Raw genomic sequence first — 19,167 nt, 5'->3', positions numbered from 1 at the left:
AAGTAAGTGACCCAAAAATTTGAGTTAAAAACCAAAGAGACTTCCTCCACTGGTAAGGCCAGACAAAAAGACAAATGTTGAAGAAAGGAGGTCACAGAAAAAGATATGACTTCTCACATATCAAAATATACCACAAAGTATTAGGTTGGAAGCTTCTTTGAATTCCCAAAGCAAGATGCCTGAGCAAAACTACTCCCATTATTCTTAGATGATCATCTTTTGCAATTACATGAAACATGTTCATATATTATAATAAAAATGCTGTATTTATTTTCATGTATTTATATAGAGATATTGTCCTAGAAAATAATGACAATGAACTACCACATAGTTATTTAAGCAAATTGAAAACAGATTTCTCATTGTAGACAATCCACAGGAGATACCTTTCAACTGTGTTCCTATGCAAAATAGATAACAGACAAAGAACAGCTGATACTTTCCAGGAGCTGCTCCACTAGCTGAGGGTCACCTGTGCACACCTTTCCTTCCTTTCAGCTGGAGCAGAGATAAACCAATGGTCATCAGTCTCCAAAATCTCATTCTAAATGCCTGGAATTTAGAATTTAGACCATGGTCTTGTAATATCTGTGGAAGAGCAACTACAGGTGGCTACAGATCCTTTTTTTCCCTAGAGTTTCAAAACTGGGGGCTTTTATAAATAGTATTTATGATGGCACACAAATGACATATCTGCAGAAATAATGTTTTTCATTTCTCTAGCCAAATTCCTTGAAAAGAGGACACGTTACTTTTGATGTTCCCTGTACCAAAGTGAAGCCCCTACCTAGCATCGTTAACCGTCCTATTCTATCCATCAGGAGAGCAGACACAATATTTCCTGGTAACACTGCCAAAGTTCCCAGGAAATTAACAAAGTAGATCCAGTAGGCACTGTAGTCATCATCAAAAGAAATCTGGCATCCTGTCCTGATGTGAAAAAATGTGCAATTTATCAATTCACTGTCAACAAATTTATACTGCTCGAGATCTGTGGAAAGAAGAAAAAGAATAATTTCAGCTAACAGCCAACTCCATGTGCAACTTTTGATTAAAAACATTTCAAATTCAAGCAAATGTAATGACAACTTGGAGCTTTCACAGCTTTGCAAAAAGAGCACTAGTTACTGCTGGTAATTTTGATAGTTTTTATCTTACTAGAAAAATTTGCAAAGCTCTTGAAAAGGACCAACTAAAGCCTGGAATTAGGAAGTTTTAGTACTATATGTTACCCTGGCTGGACTGTTTTTGGTTAAGGCCTTTCAGCACCAGCTGGTCTTCCATAAAATGTGCTAGGTATCTGCAAGTTTCTATTACTCAGTCTTTCTCAGTATCCGGCCTACTATTTCCTGATGAGACTGTGAACTGTGGTCAGTTTGGTTTGACTTCCTTTAAGGGAAATATTCCCGTGGAATTTAGTTTAAACTGATTTTAGTTCCTGAGAAGGCCTCATGGTCTTCAGCTTGTCCATAGATGAGTTACTCTATGTAGTTGATTCTTCTGCCAATACCATTCCAGAGAACTACCCCTGTATTCCTTTTATTTTCCCATTCCTTTTGTCAGCCTTATAAACCTGAACCAAGAACACCTTCCTTCCACATTAAAGTCATTGCTTGCTCTGAAACCTAGGTCTGTTACTGTTATGACTACTGTAGTTACAGGAAAGTGGAAAGAAGTGCCCCATCTTTTCAACAAGCTTAGTTGTCCATGTTCTACTTTGAGTTATGTTTTATTAAACTGGAAAAAAAGTAAGTCTTCTGTTTAAACATATGAAAATATGGATTCATATTTTTGTCACAATACTTAGGAGATTTGGAATGAATATAGACGAGGTAATTTGAATCCTATACTCAGATTCCCATGCCACAGCAAGCAGAGTGAACGAAGTATTTCACCAGACCCTTTTGCACTAAATAAAAATATAGTAGTTAAAGCTACCAGTAAAATGGTAAATGCATTTTCTTCTGTCCAGACTGAATCTCTTTGGAGATGGTTGAAATCAAAGATGAAAAATAAATCACTTATTATGTGAATAAAATAAATAATTCATTTTCTGAGGCACTATTAGGCCTGAAGTCTTTCTTGTGCAGTGAGATCCATTCACTTCTCTGTTGTAACAAGCTAGCTGCTTTTTATAAATTATTATGATTATGATCATTATTGTTATTATTATATAATAATAATAATAATAATAATAATAATAATAATAATAATAATAATAATAATAATAATAATAATAATTATTATTATTATTATTATTATTATTATTATTATTATACTACAAGAGGACTTCTTGTATGTCTTATTGGAAATCCAGAAATTATAAATGTAAGATGAAAACATGCATCTGACCAATAGGCATTTGAGGCTGTTTCTCATACCTGTGTTGTAGAAGGTGGTATTCACGAAAGTACAGTTCCTGAAGTATGTGTTCAGTGAAGTGATGTCTTCAAAAACACAGTTCTTAAAAAGTGAATCTTCAAAGGTTACTGATTTAAACTTCATCATAATAAACCTGCCCAATGCAAAGAATTGCTGTCAATTTACCTTCATAGTTTTGAAATAGCAACAGATGCAGCTGTTTATATCTAAAAAAATCTCAATCCCAGTAACAATGGTTCCTTTGATGCATTTTGCAGATGTGATTAATGATTAACTGATTCTAGAATACTATTGCTCAGAAGAATTAGTAAGACAAATAACACCACGTAGTTACTGGCCCAAATTGGTAATATAATTTATTTGATAATATTTCTGTTGTTACTTGTCCTTAATCATCAATCAAAACCAATGTAATGAAATTCATGATACAGCCTTGTGAAATCACAATTGCTAGTAATTTGACATTACACCTGGAAACAGGGAGATCATGCTTCAGATATTGAGTCCCTGGGAATAAACAAACACTAGCTCATACCAACAAGCTGAAAATAAAGAATTTTTAAAAGAATCTTGATTTGTCAGAAGAGCACACTGGTTACTGGGTTAGGCTCAAATGCAAAACATACAGGTGTTAAGCATTGTTTTCACAAATGGCTATAACATGAATAAAAAGTTACATTGCCAGTTACACAGCTAGACACCTAACTGTAAGTATGTCCTCATTAATTCTGTGCCTATGGATGCAATTATAGTTATAATTACTATGTACATAAAACATAAAAAATTTGCTGTCAGCTTTATTTATGAACATCCTCCTTCCTACTGACTCTCATTTAACCTAGATTTTATCAAAATAAAATTAGAAAAATCAGTGACAAATTATATTACTTACAGTGACTTTCTACCCCCATGTCACTAGACTAAAACAATGCTTTTTTGAGTAAGACTTTTTTAGTAAAATTCTACCAAACAACATGATTATGCTGACATCAGCAACCATAACAAATATGTGGAATGGCATCATTATTTTTGTGATGTCTTTTATTTCACATGAAGGTGTGGAAAAAAAGGGCAGATTTTGCTTCCAAACATAGATCCAACCTTATTCTAATCAAACCTAGTGTCACTAGCTAAGTATTATTCTTATAAGAAGAGTAATAGTAGGAATAGGAACACAAAAAATATGCTATCTACAAAGGAGCAGGAATTAAATTCTCTCACGAAAAAATTTTTTGGAACACATCTTTATGAGAAAGGAGAGAAAAAGCTAGTATTTATCACACTAAGTGACTTACTAACCAATGAATTCTTTTTTTGTATTGGTCAGAAGAATCGTGTTTTCAGACCATTAGTTTTAATTACTATATAATTTCTCATTTGTGACAGACTGATTAAAATCAGGCTGGAGTTACTCATTATCATTTTTCATACAGCAGTTTCCATTCTAAAATGTAGACTAGTTCCAGAAGAGAACAAAGAAAATATAGTGACTAGATTAGTAAGTTAAAACAAAAATGACAGAACTACATGTTCTACATTCTTCTGATGCACTTTTTACCTTCATACAGGAAGTATGTGACCACATTAAAATTGGTGTCACAATGATTTGAATTAAAACTCAACAGAAAAGCAATGTATTAAAAAGTCAAGTATTGATGGATCTTCTCATTAAGAAAGAACATGAAGGAAACAGTGAGATTGAAGGTGAGTAGGGTATTGAAACATTTATGAAGCAAGGATATCAAATAGGTTCATATCTCCTGGAAAATGTTTTGTGAATCCCAAATAAGTCTCAGAGGCATATTAAATTTGCACATTTGAAAGAGTACATTACTGATTTACCATAAATTAATGTTAGATTTACTGTTTTACAAGAATATTCTGTTTAAATTGATACAACCTCAGTTACAGACAGTTCTCTGATTTTAGGAGAACATCTACATTCTGGAAAGAAGTGGGACTTGGAAGCTATGGCTAGGTTGAAAATTACATAACAGCTATTTTTTTCTTCTATACATAAACCTTTAACTATGTCAAAACTCAAGCACTACTACTAAATCATCACAAAATCAATTTTATTCACTTACGTATAGATTTTCGTATGGAAATAATAATTACTTATTATCATGCCTTCCAGCAGACTATTCACATGGTTGGTGTGTACATTTCTTAATAGAAACCAGATATCTAAACCAGCTGTGTTTAATTTTCCCCTAAGTTATCTAGTTATTTGTGAAGTCCAGATATAGCCTTAATATATTTGCCTTTGGCTAAAAAAATCACAAAAGGCATTGCCAGGGTGGTGTTTCCCATTTCAGAGCTGTTCTTGCTTTTCATTGGTTTACAGTAACGTTTAGCTTTCATTTTTCTGTGATAAGATCCTAACCTCCCAATGTTCCGTCTGTTCACAGAAGTGTCTTTCATAAAAAAAAAAAAAAAAAAAAAAAAAAAGCAGCAACAGAGATGAAAGTACATCTTTTCCCAGCCCCCTACAATATACTGCATATGTTGGATCTGAAAACCTTTGAATCCCACTGTGAAAGGAAGTAAAATTGACGTAGGCTTTTTGGTCTGTTTTGCAGGAAGATGAGGAAGCTGGGTTTACATGGTAGATCCTCACACAGGAACCACAAGGGCATGAACATTTCTTCCCATGCTCATGAGTCATAAGAAATTAAGAACAGAAATAAATATTCACTAAAAGGTAACAAAACCATCTATCATTACTTCATGGAAAAAAACGGGTTATTAGGATGAGCTCTAAAACATGCATCTGTTTATTCCAACTAAGCCAAGATATTAGGAAACCTCTAGACCTGTCATTGATGTATTCTCCATTGCTGTGAATCTGATTTTCCAGTGTGAAGTTGAAGACGAAATGTGAGACCTCCTCGTTGCGGAAATGTTTCACTCGGGATGCATACTCATCTGACTGCAGATGTTTAATGACATCAGGAAACCAGACAGATAAGCCATAGTAGCTGTGGAAAACCAGAAAAACTTCAGGCACCAATCTCACTCATTCAGAAATCTGCGCAAGGTGTGAATGAGCAGCTCCCTTGGACACTTATGTGACTGAGCTGTTGCTCCATCAGAACAAAATCCTCCATAATATAGAATTATTGAAAGATGCTGACACCAGAAGATGTCAGTTTTTCAAAGAAGGTATTCCTGATGAGTCAGGTTTGCAACCAAGAACAGACTAACTGACAAACACAGCATTTTGTGGAAAGATCCTGAATAAAACAGATGATTATAGTGTCAGAAATTTACATGCAGATGATTTTTCTGTCTGTCAAGACTACAAAAAATGGTTAAATCTCAACCACTCTTACCCAAAAGACAAGGTGAACCACACAGCTGTAAGTTTGATTGTATTATCCTTCACTGGGTAGTTGAAGCATCTCATAAATGTCAACCAAATCTGTAAATCATTATGAAACACATTTATTTACATATCTTCATTTATTTTGAACAGTTTTCTTAAAGGCTAGAAGATATTTGATTCTTATTTGCTTGCTTCTTCAGGGCATGAGAGAGAGCAAATCAGCTCTCTGGCCACACTTCTTTTAATGCAGGCCAGGATGTGATTTGCTTTCTCAGCTGCAAGCACATACTGTAGTCTCATATAATTTTTTTTTTGCAACCAGGGTGGACTATGTACAAAAATTCAACCTTATTCTGATCACCCCAAGCTTTCTTCATCTCTAGACAGCTTCATTTTACTTTTTCAAATAAGCCAGGGATTGTCTCAGAAATGTTTTCTTCTCACTTCCCAGTATTAGACAAACTATATTCCATAATTAGGGATACAATCACAGTTTGATATATTGTAACCTACTATGGCTAGAAATTGATGCCTGCACTATATGAGGAAAATGTGGGAGTACCACAGGGTCAGAGACAGTGTAGTGGAACTGACTGAGAATGGTGTTCTCATCTCTCTCCCTCTCTTGGAGAGGAGAGGAGAGGAGAGGAGAGGAGAGGAGAGGAGAGGAGAGGAGAGGAGAGGAGAGGAGAGGAGAGGAGAGGAGAGGAGAGGAGAGGAGAGGAGAGGAGAGGAGAGGAGAGGAGAGGAGAGGAGAGGAGAGGAGAGGAGAGGAGAGGAGAGGAGAGGAGAGGAGAGGAGAGGAGAGGAGAGGAGAGGAGAGGAGAGGAGGAAATCTGTTCTCAGAGGCCCCAATAAATATCATGCAGTGATGACTCTGACCCAGGGTCTAGTCTAGTGATATAAGAAAGGATGTGAGCCAACCAAGCTGCAGCTCCTTGAAAGCTGGTTTAGTAATATAACAGCCAAATAATAATATTTTAGTCTTCAAGTGCTCCATTTTTGGTCAGTAATTGTAAAAGTAGGCAGGTTTTGGCATTTTTTCTTTTCCCTGGGGAAAATGTGACTTTTCCTAACAAAGTAATTTGTGACAAACCTCGCTTAACAACACTTCATCATAGTTCTAGAGAGCTTGAAATGACAGATTTTTAATAGCTGTGAAAAGACAGTTTTGAACTTTTAAAAGATTAATTAATGAGGACTGTTTCAATTTTTGTTGCAAGGCTCAAAAGATACTATGTAATTTTGGTTTTACAGAAAAATTAACAAAAGGATAAGAAGCACAGTCCCAGCAAGCTTGTATTAAAATCTGAAATAGCTCTAAAATATTTTTCTGGTAAAACATCTGAAATATCTAAAAAATACATGCAGATACAATGCCTTACAAAGGCATTAATGTACACAGTTTATTAATGAATTTAAAATTTTTAACTAATGTAGCTGCCTCGTTTTCCTCCTGATAATTTTTCATCTACTCGTGTATCACCTCCTTCCATACATATATATTGATCCACATTCTCAATACATAGTTATTTTGTGCTGTTTATGAATATCACCATGTAATTATTAGCCATCACTTCTGTGAGGACCAATGCAGCATTTTCCTCCTCTGGAGCTGGGATAAAGCTCTATGATTCACCTGCATTTTTCCTGGGTCAGGAAACCAAAACCTTACACTGGTTCCTTATTCCCTCAGTTGCATGGAAAATGTAGCATTGCAGCTATCAACAGCAGGACTCAGCAAATCCATCTAATTTCTGAAAGTTAATTAAAAAGGTGATTACAGAATGAACAGAGATGTTGTTACTTACACCATACAGCTCTGTGCGGATTCTTACAAAACACCTCCTGTACCAAGTTCCAGTATCGCTCTCAATTTCTATGAGCTCATCTATCTGTTTAGGTGTTTTGATTCTGGTAACCTAGAAATAAAAACAGAACAAAAATCATGAACTGCCTACAGAGAAGTGTTGCTGGGGTTTATTACACCCCAACTACTAAAATGAGCAGATACTCAACCTGTGTCTACACTAGACATGTTTTAGATTTATAAAGGAATATTAACACATTGTACTGCTGAAGTCTTTATGGAGGTAACAGTTTCAGAAAACTATGTTCAAGGCATGCAGGAAATACATTTCCTCTGGCTACAATAAGCTGTTGCTATCATATTCTTCTAGAGAGTTGTTGCATATACCCCCAATGCCACAAAGGATAAAACATTAACTTCATCCTCCAGTTAGCCATGCCCAGAATTTGCCTTCAAACTGTTTCTGATTTGCTATCACAACATTGTTGGAAGTGATTTGATTAAAGACACAACTATGAAAACAGAAGAATTCAAAATGTCAAGAATTAGTAGTTGGACAACCTTTTATTATTTTGTTAGTTTTTCTAGTGTTAAACAGAGAATTTAATGAAGAGAGAAGTTAGGTAAAATTATCTGGAACCATGCATATTATTGCTGTTATGAACAATCATCTACTCATCTAAAGTGAAATGAGATAAACAGACATCAGGGGAAAAATACTGAAAATGACCAGTGATGGAGAATGTAATGCATCCCGCAAAGCTAATTTTTAATTTTACTCTCTTGTGTAGCAGAACCAGGATGTGGTTCTGCTACACAAGAGAGTAAAAGTGGAAAAAAAAAAGAAGCTAAAGATAAAAAAGAATTAAAGGAAAAAGGAAAATTAAAAGGCAGAACCATGGTCTTTCCAGACACAAGACCTGACAAACATATAGTAATGTATGGTTTCTGTTTTAGTTTCTGCTCTGGTCCCAGCTTCATAATGATATCACAAAAGGCAGTGTATTCATCCACAATTTATTTTATTTTAATTTTAAGTGTATTAGTGTATTTTAAAAGATGAGTCGAGAACAGAAAGAAAATTAATAAAGTAGGAAAAGGGACTTACACAGAAGGAGGGAGAGAGCAAGAGACTGCATGTTTGGTGTTTGGCTGCAGTTTCAGAAGTTAGACATAGTTTCTGTTTCTTCTTAACAGAATGAGGACAACCCCTGCCCCCACCTCTAATGTATCACAGTGGATTACAGGACATCAGGGAATAGCAATATTGATGATAAAGGTCAAGTTTTGAGCCCACTGCTTTTACAGATGTATGCTGTTTGAGATGCAACAGCAGCCTCATCCCATGAACAAGAACACAGAAAAGCCCACTAAGCAGTTTGAGGTATAACTACCCTCATTTCTGAAGTACTACAGCTCACTGTTTTGCTAGATCATGACTTTATCAAAAGCCTGTAAACTTCTTGTTAATGCCTCTTCCAATAATCATGTCCACATCATTGCACTCATCTCAAGCTTTTCTTAAACTGCTTTCAGGAAATATGTTATGCAAAAGACTGAGTCAAGTCCTCAAAAATCATGTGGTATCTCCTACATACAGAAATCCTTACATACCTCTCCTCTGGGCAGAAAAGAAATGCCTTTTGAATTTCACGCTTGTGGGTTCAGGGACAGCATTTTCACTGTACTGGGCACCTGACTCAGTTGGAGCTGTGGAGATTGAGGGAAACATATGTGTCCTGCGACCACTGTATGTGGCTGGGGACAAAAGTTCCCTGGCCTTGGTGGCTCTTTAACATATGAAAAGTCCTATTGGGTCAGGATAATAGTCCATCTGGAACATGCAAATTCAGCATGTCAGTGTATGAAGAATGAAAAAACACCAAACCCAGAAAAGAAAACCTATTTTAATGAAAATGATGCTTCTGTTTAAAAGCAATGGTTAGAAATATGCAATGTTTTACATTTTAAAAAATCAAGACTTGTTGCAAGAGAAATATTTGCAGGAAAAGGAATCAATACATGGCAATTGAGGAATGGATAAAAATTTGATTTTAGGATGCATTTTGATTTTTTTTTTAAACTTAAGTATTTAAACCAAGAGATTTAATGAATAGGTATTTTAAAAACCCAGGAAGATAATAAAGCATGTACATAAACGTCTAACTTTGGTAGTTCCATGATTGAAGATACTATCAAATTATTGATTTCCATTAGTGTTACTGCTTTCAGGACAAATTCTTCGTGGTATGAAGATCTACCCTCTAAATTAATCCAGGAACCAGAATATTCCATTTTGGATTAATTCTAAACCCAACTACTTGTCATTTGATGCCATCTCTTTCAAAGACTTGAATATAATCCCCTCAATAATGTGAGTAACAAGAAAAAACATAACCTGAGGGGGGAAAAAAAGCTTCAAGAAAAAGATTAGACCAATATAATACAGGAAAATGCATAAAAGAAAATTACACTAAAAGTATAGGTGTAATGGAGAAAAAGTTACATTGTCTGTAGAGTCAGAAAACCTACTATCAAAGTGTGTCTGATGTAACTAACAACATTAAGTGGAGGAAAATAGTAAAGCATAAATCATAGAATGGCATTGGATAAGCAAATGAGGAGAACAGAAAATATGTGAATAAATTAGTAAGACAAAATGTCACAATATTGAGGACTAACAGAAAAAAACCCTAAAAGGATATGTCAAAAAAATTATGCACAAGATCTTTGCTTTCTGGGTTTTATGAGATGAAGTGCTGATGTTGTACAAAAAGAAGAGAATGATGCATTTTCTAATCAATTTAATGCAAGCTAAAAATAGGGACTTCTATATATGTCTAACCTTGACACACAGAGCCAGTATTTCTAGTCTCAACTTGATATATGGAGTAGAGTTTTCCTAATGCTCAAGGCAGAAATTGGAAAAATTAATGGCTGACCAATTTACAAAAGTGACTGTAGATGAAGTGTCTGAGCATCACATTTTAACAACCATAGAGACAAAGGCTTGTTAGATCACAAGAGCTGGAAACAACAAGCATGTGCTTTGCTTTGTTCTTGACAGCTGCTTTGGGACGTGATTACAATTACGTCAAAGTGACGTGAGAGGTTTATCCTTTTGCCCACATTTTCTCCTAGCACATTTCTGTTCTTCTTCCTTGTGCTTAAACCAATACTAAAGGGGGACAGGGTCAGCACTATGGCTGACTGTGAAATCAGTCAATGAATATCAACAGTAGCAGAAAAAAAAACCCTGGAGTCACCAGGAGCAGGCATATTCAGTCTGAAAGCTGCTCAGATCAGCAAGAGCCAATTGTGAAATTACACCATAGCTGTATGGTGCTAGGCAAATCCCTTTACTCATAAATTAAATCAGAAGATAAAATATTAGATTAGGTGGGATTAGGGGTAGGTCACCAGTGTACCAACAAATGTGGATTTAACATGGTAAATGTGCTAACCAGCTTTCTTTCAAGTTAAATACAGGAACTCTTGAGCTTCTTTGTGGAAAGGTTTAAATGGAAGCAATGGAAACTACATTCAAGGCAGCAAACACAAATCTCAGTGGAATATAAGTTATGTGGTCAGATGGTCGTTCCTCAAGACTGCCTGCAAATGCAGAACCTTTAAGAGGATTTCTTAATTGAGTTACATGTGCGTTAAAATAAGAAGAGAGCTTCTGGAAGAGGAAAAACATCCCACACACGGCTCTGAGGGTGCACATACTGCTACAGCACTGCACAAGCTGGAGAGGCCAACTGGATTTCAAAGCAAGAAAGTGCTGTTTGATACTTCCCTGTATCCAAGAAGACAATATTGTTTTGTATTGTCATCATAAACAACAAAAATGCCATAAAAAATTCTATTTTTGAATTGGCAATTTCTCCTCCAATAGAAACAACCCATCAATACTTTAAATAGGGTTTTATAATTAGGCCTCAACAAAATTAATTTGAGCCCTTCCAGACATTTTGAGAATAGTAAATGTTTGAAATTACTATTTCATAGAAATGAAAATGTAGTTTTTAAAACCATTGTGTTACGTGATAAGAATAGGGAAAAATTCCAAATCCTAATGGCACAACAGCTAACTAATTTGGACTATGTGCCTACTGTTAGTACTAAGGGTCAAAATTTAATAAATAAAACATGGGTAGAATCTATTAGCTATCTTGGTACACCAGATAAAATTATCATGCTGTGGCTTTATACATCCATGAATATCCTGGCCAAAGGCTGATTTTTGAGCAGACGTATATATAACAATTTCAGTAGGAATTCACAATACCTTTTATTTAGAAATTTAGAGTGCCAAAAATTGGCTTAGCCATTTAGAGAATTAATATTGATTGCTTAAGCTGTCCAGACCTCACCAGTCAGGAGGCCTGCTAATGTGATAGGAGATTAGCTTTAAAAGCAATACTCACAGTGAAGACTTTCTCGGGCTGACCACGAGCACGCATGTTTGTGTCATGAATTTGCTTGAGTATCATCCAAGCTTCATCGTGTTTTCCGACCTAAATGTTAGAACAAAACATACATACAAATTGAGTTACTACTTACAGTCCCTGAATGATCTAAATGCCTGTTTGGTAGAAGTCATGATATACAACAGAAATAATTTTCACTGGAATCTAGAAACCATTTGGGAAGTTATACCTCCAGCAGGAACCGTGGGCTTTCCGGCATAAAGGTGAGGGCAACCACTGAAGAGACACAAGGCAGTGCACAGACAATCACAAATACTCGCCAGCTGTGGAACTGGTAGGCAGAGCCCATGCTGAAACTCCATCCTGTGGAAGCAGAAATTCACAAAATGTATAAGGAGTATTATATGTGTTATCCTATATATGTTGCTTCTTGTACATGCAAAATGATACCTGTATTTAAATGAAGCCGGACTGATATATTTCCAGAAATATTGGCCACCTAAAAAGTAGTTTTACACTATGACTTTTTGCCTCCTGCATGTGACAAGTCATACTGGAAAGTGGTTGTATTATGGATGAAAAACTTTCTTGTTTAGAGATGAAGAAGCTTCTTTAAATTCTCTTAACAAAATCTCTATTAAGGTAGTTATGTGAACCAAACAGGAACATCATCACCATGCATAGGAATATATATATAAAAAATTAGTTTTCTATGAACAATGGAAGTGAGACTTAAAAAACTACACACAAATTATATATTTTATGGAATTGTATAGCTCTCCTTAACATTAACTTTTTCTACAAAATTGATTTCCTTACTCTTAATAAGAATCACCTATGTGAAACTGGAGGACTGGTAGTTCAGCTTTTTAATAAAATATTTGGTTGATTGGTATATTATGACTGGACTATTGAAATGTTATAGTTATAAGAAAACTAAGAATTTATCTTAAGAAAGAGAAAAGTATTATTTGGTAACTACCTGGCCTTTAGTCTGGCTTCAGCACAGCAGGAATTTTCAAGTAAAATTTTCAAGGATAACTTATTAAAAGGTGACTGAAGATAAGAACAATGGTAAAGGACAGAAGAGGTTACTGAAAGAAAATGAAGTCTTGGGTAATGAAAGAACTGATACACTGGATTAATCCATTATTTGCTACCTGATTATTCTAGGCAAAAGACATAGTTAAATCCATCTGGATGTCAGTAAACAACCCGTAGGATATAGTAACAAAAGGCCTATTAAATAGTTCTCCAAAGGAGGTATTTATGTGAGAAATGTAAAGCGTGTTTTGGAGTGTAAAGATTCTATGCTGTGGATCATAAACACATTATTGGGAAAGATTTCTTTCTCATATTAATGTACTTACATACTACCACATGAAAAATACAGATTTATTTTTATTCTTTATCAGTGTTTTGGTGAAAAATCTTGATGAACAGATGTGGGAATGTGTGTTTTTCTGGTCTCTCTCTTACAAATTTCCTATGTTTCAGAAATTATATTACTTTGCTGTGCAGCCATTTAGCACTGCCACCTTTACCTCAGGGAGAAAGGTATAAAATCTATAAGAGGATTGACAATGATCTTGGAATCCCATGTCATTTTTTTCAAGTAAGGCTCCATATAGACATACTTTACTGCTCAAAATATCCTTCCAACTGAACTAGGATGTCTAAAAATTAATGTTAAATTTTATTCAAAAATATAACTGGAATTAAAATTGACAAATAAAATTGTAAACAAAACAAAAACAAAGACATGAAAGTGTATTAGAATTCACTATTTATTGATTTTTGGAAAATGTTAACATTTGATCTTATGGAATTTCAAGACTTAAATAATGTGGGTTTATTTCACATCTAAATTGTGAAGGGAAGTAAAGAAAGGTTTACCGCGTGTTAATGAAGCAATTAGAGATCACAGCTGTGTTTTGGATATTGTGTACACATTTTATTCTAATAATTAGAATAATATACTTCATTACGTAATTTAAAGTATAGAACAAAATCATCTAATGCAGAATTATTTGGTGAAGTTATTTTTTGGTCTGACAGTGAGCTGATCTGAATCTCTGAGCAGCTGTGCAATTGCTAGTGCTGCAGGGAAGGCAGTACAGGGCAGGAGTTTCATTCTTTCAGAATGTTCAGTATCAGTCAAGGTACTGGCTTTTGTTGTTACTAAAAACTGTTCCAGAAATACACGAAGCCACTGGAATAGTGAAGCAATCTGCCTTTCACGGCTCCAGTTCACGTTTTATGAGATTGAGCTGTACAAAGGGCAATTCTGCAGTAAATGAAATCAACCTGAATTTATACCTGTTACAAAGCAACAGCAACATCTTGTGCTCTGTAGCCAGTCCTGGAAAATGCTCTTGGTAATTTATTTTTAGTTGTCATTTATTAATATAAGTGAACCATACTACACTTAATTAAAAGCAATAAATGCACTGTTCATTCTGCTGTCATTGTGACAACCTACAAAACATCTTTTTTACTCCTCAAAATACCCGAGGGACATGTCAAGTGAAATGTTCATTATAGTTTTTATTGCTTTTGTTCCATCTTTTTCACTATGTACTGTATTAGCTGCTGCAATTTATCTTGTGATTTAATGTATCTGCCAAATTTATGATAAAGAGGAATGTCATTATTATAAAAAACAATTTTAAGAAAAAAAGCTGGAGCTGCACAGAGCTTTCCAGAGGTTTTTCCTCCCATCTACTCCAGCACCAGCACTAGATGAGCAAAACAAACATGTATTTCAAATGCACAGCAAGTTTGGATTTATTTTTATATTTAACACATCCTTTTTCCCTAGGTCATGAGCTAATCTGGATAATGGAGCCATTAGAGCAGCTCTGAATTTAGCTCACAAAGTGGCTTTCATTCCCTTTGTACGCGAGTCTTGGAAGTAAATGAAATTGTGTTCTTGGCTGTAAGTCAATCTCCTTCTCCCCTGATTCATGGCAAAATAGCAAAGGCACAGCAGCACTACATTGCTGCATTCAGTGCACTGCTCAAAACTGGAGCCGACCTTCACCCTTGCTCCCTGGCTATGCTGTACTCAAGAGCCATTAATCTTAAGAGCAGGGGCAAGTCACAATGTTTTATGCATTGCAAAACATTTGTACCAAATGCATCCTGGCAGTAATGCACTGTAGAGCAACCCAAAACCTGTGATGGCCGAATCTGAAGCTGCTGCAGGAATCTTTGTGCTAAATACTACCCTCCTGCTTTCCTGGCTGCTGGAAAAGGCCAAGTGAATCACAGACATGGCAATTACTGATTACAGAAACACAGGAGCACACAGTGGAGCAAAATCAAAATGTACAAGATGCTAATTTGTAGCCGATCACCAATTTATGAGTTGAGCACAATGTCAACAAAGTCTTGTTCCACAGAACAGCATACTATCAGCTCCATAATTATAATATATCAAACAGATATTATAAAATTCTTGCTCCAAAGGAAAGATAATTTTTCACAGACTTTCTGAATATATACAGAGGGAAACCTGTCCACATTAAGATGAATTTTATGAATATATAACACTTGATAAACAGTAAGTACATTCAAGCACAAGGATCCTCTCCTACAGTAGACATGTTACTAGAGAGCAGGTTTATGGGGATGATTTGCTTAACTTTCCACACTAGGGGTTGCAAGGAACACCATAGATCTCTACAAACTCACATACGTTACACTAAATTGTAAAGTGGGCAATGAAAAACATGGGTGGCCAAAAGCTCTGTATAAATACTGGCTGGCAAGGAGGCAGTTTATATACACCAGAGGAATGAAGCTGTGAACACCTTTCTATGACACTAAAGCTGACAAATATAATCAAATCAAATATTGTGATTTTATGGCATGCTAAAGACTGAGCATATTGACAATTTTTGTTCAGTATGAATAAGAGGAACTAATTTCATGGCAGTGTCATAAATTGCCAAAACCTGATTTTTCATAGATTTCTGTCTTTTAGTAGATCAAAGGAGGGAGTAGATGCAGAACCATATTTAAAAATTACAGATGGGAGAGAAAGAGTACCAATGAAGTTACATTAATTCATAGACTTCACAGATTCTTCCAAGGAATAAATTGACATTTTTTTATAGCTTTTCTTATTTCTGTTTTACCACACAACCTTTGGTCAGAAATCACCTTTCTAGCCCTCATTCTCAAAGTTTTTGTTTGAAATATTTACGGGAACTAAGAAGCATGATTGCTCTAAATTGTCACTTGGTGGCACTGTTACCGTACTCAATACAAATAAAGCTTAAAACGATTGCAGGATTTTTTACTATCAAATGTTGCTGTTTCGTTGAGTATTTCCCAACCCTAAGCTAAAGCAAAATTATGAGGACTGGAAATATTTTGAAGCTTGCATCATTTAAGTACCTTATTATTGCACTTATATTTTTTCTTCCCTGGCATTACCAAGTTTAACTGTCGGTGTCATTTTGAGACCATATATTGTAGTGCTACTCATTAGAATAAAAAAAACTGAAAAAGAGAAAAATTCAGATAAATTTTGTAGCTGAGGAAAATCTGCTACACATTTTTACAAAACTGGATGAAAACCATGATTTTAAACAACTGCAGAAATGATGTTTTCAGAATTCTTCAGTGTTGTATTACTGTGGTATTCCAGTAGCGCAAAGTAGAACACTTGTCTTTTCTGTGATTAAATTATTAATATCACATGGGAAAAGCAGTTTTATTTTTAGCATGTATAGAGAGTTAGATACTCTACAAACCTAGTCTCAGCAGGTCAGCTACTGGTAATTTCTGAAGAAGGAATTTGGAAATGAAATAGCTGAAGTGTGGCAGGCCATGATGGAGGGAGCTGACACTTAAAACATGATGAGAAGGAACAAAGCATTTTCTAAAGACACATTTCCTCTGTCACAGAGGAAGGGGTTTGTAAGCACAGACCCAAGTCACTCCTCTGTGCTGGCACTGACATTTATCTGAAGACGTACAAAAATCAAGTCTCCAGCCACTCCAGTGGCAGTATTTTGTATTCCAACAATCTCCAGGACAGCTGCAAGAAGAACTGATCTTGCATAGAAAATAATTTGCTCTCAAATACTATTAAACCCATGCCTGCATAGTACTGTAACCCAGGTGTAGTACCTCTGATCAGCCATATCAATAGTCCACTTTTTAAATTTCTCTAATACCTGCTGTAGAACTGCCCTGAAAATTTTACTTTCCATTAAGGAGGATGTTTGTGTATCCTCATACCTCAAACAATAATATGGTATGATTATGTGCCCAAAATCTAAGGTTCAGTAATGACAAGTAAGGCTTTCACTTACACAGAAATGTAATAATAAATATACTAATGTATGAGGCCTGACAGGAAAAAAAGAACTCACAAAAATTCGTTTCAAATCAATATTTAAAATTGCTAGGGTAGAGGTAGATGTGCGGGGAAGGTAAGGGAGATGTGTAAGTTGCGCATGGTTTGAAATGGTCTGTCTGAAATCTGACTTTCATTTGGCCTTGAAGTATGGCTATTAAGATGCTGTGACTCACAGTGTAGGCAAGAAGAAGAGATGAACCTAATCATATAAGAGAATTAAAGCCGTATCCCTAATAAGAGAACTGCAGCTACCCAATAGTCTGGTCATGTTACCTATCTAATCTTGGCAGAAGCTGGAAGTGGTAAGAGGTGTCTAATAACTGGTCTATTTATGGGTATGAAATCAGAATCTCTCTTGCCTCCCTAGTGATAAATATTAAAACCTGTAGGGTCTTGAAGCAGGCTGTTGCCAGTAATGGGCCTGATGGGAATGTAATGCCTGTATCTTGAGTTGAACAAAGGAAGCTATTCTTGCACTTCAGTTTTCTTTACTGGGAAGGATACTGGGCCAACCAAACAAACAGAGACATGAATATGACAAAATCACTCATTATCCATTCATGTTATGAAGTCTAACAAGGCAGAAGAGAAGCTATACCGAACCAGAGAGCAAGGACTTGCAAACTAATTTGACCATTATAAATTTTCTACATATTCACCCTATACAGCCTCCGTCAGGGGACTATCCCAGTAATTTAGAAGGTATAGCTGTTCCAATAGCTATGACAAACAACGGCAAAAGAGTAAAGAGCATTCGCAAGAAGCAGCTTATGGTATTTTCAGAATTTTTTTTGCCTTTTCAGCCCTTTCTATATGACTGAGAAAGTATGATAACAAGAGCATTCACCTACAGTTCACAGAGCTGGAAAAATTCCATTTTAACTAATGTAAAGGAGCACTGAAACAAATTATCACCTCTATAGATAAACAGCAAATTAAAAACAAACAACAAGCCTTTGACTTAGTACTGTTTGCAGGAAACATTCTGTCTTGAATGGTAGCTGTAGGAATTATCTGACATCAAAACAATTGACAGAAGAGGAAGATTTCTCTGCCTCTTATGTTATCTTGCACAGAGGCATACATGTTTATGCCTTTTAGTTTGTGTCCAAGCCACCACCCTTCATGACATCACTCAATTATATGTCAAGTTTTTGGCAAGATGTAATGTTTTATTGTGGTTTTCTGTATATTTATATGATGCAAATAGTAATACTCGCCCAGGTTAAATCTTAACTCAATGCTGTAAGACCACAGTAACACTGAAGAGGTGTAAAAATAAGATATTAATCAGTGCCAAAATACAGAGAGTTTTGGAAGAGACTGTATTGTTAAAATCCATAAAGAAAGACATTGACATGAAATGCAAAGCCATTATCCCATAAGAGGAGCAAGAAAATATAGACATCATGTCTTGGGGTGGTTTGATGATGATACTTTTCCCGCTAATCATCTGATTTATGCCCAGAAATGGCTGCTGTAGTTTTAAGATGGCCCCAGGAGTAGGGCTGGGAGCCTTGAGCTCCTGCTGGGTTTGGTTCAAACCTTCACTTTTCATGTGCTGTGGGCAGAGTGGACTGGAATGCTACATTGGTCCTTTTGTTGGATTAGTTTTTTACTAGCTTGAAGCACGGAGGTTTGGGGTGTTTTTTTCCCCTTCACCTGGACGCTGTACTGGGAATCCCCTTGGCAGCTTTTTTGTGGTTTTTTTTAATGTTGTTTTGGGGGGGGTTATTGTTTTGTTTTGTTCCTTGAACTGTTTTGGCTTTGATTTGGGTTTTGTGGTTTTTTTCAGTCCCTTAGAGGAGCCAGTGAGGGGTGCCATGAATCCCAGACCTCA

General features: G+C 35.7%; 1 protein-coding gene across 1 annotated transcript in view; it reads right to left on the bottom strand.

Annotated features, from left to right (window-relative positions):
- SV2C (synaptic vesicle glycoprotein 2C) overlaps positions 1 to 19,167 on the bottom strand; it is a 119,928-nt gene that overhangs the window by 19,439 nt on the left and 81,322 nt on the right. Inside the window, exons 5-11 of the mRNA XM_077171924.1 lie at positions 12,183 to 12,316; positions 11,951 to 12,040; positions 7,522 to 7,632; positions 5,718 to 5,806; positions 5,199 to 5,363; positions 2,382 to 2,515; positions 792 to 991 (exon numbers count right to left, since the gene is read on the bottom strand). Coding sequence (XP_077028039.1) covers positions 792 to 991; positions 2,382 to 2,515; positions 5,199 to 5,363; positions 5,718 to 5,806; positions 7,522 to 7,632; positions 11,951 to 12,040; positions 12,183 to 12,316 — 923 coding nt within the window. The remainder of the gene's footprint in view (positions 1 to 791; positions 992 to 2,381; positions 2,516 to 5,198; positions 5,364 to 5,717; positions 5,807 to 7,521; positions 7,633 to 11,950; positions 12,041 to 12,182; positions 12,317 to 19,167) is intronic.

This window comes from Agelaius phoeniceus, chromosome Z (genome assembly GCF_051311805.1).
Source record: "Agelaius phoeniceus isolate bAgePho1 chromosome Z, bAgePho1.hap1, whole genome shotgun sequence".
Taxonomy (NCBI): Eukaryota; Metazoa; Chordata; class Aves; order Passeriformes; family Icteridae; genus Agelaius; species Agelaius phoeniceus.
The sequence above is the reverse complement of the archived record's forward strand: the minus strand, read 5'-3'. Positions and strand labels throughout refer to the sequence as shown.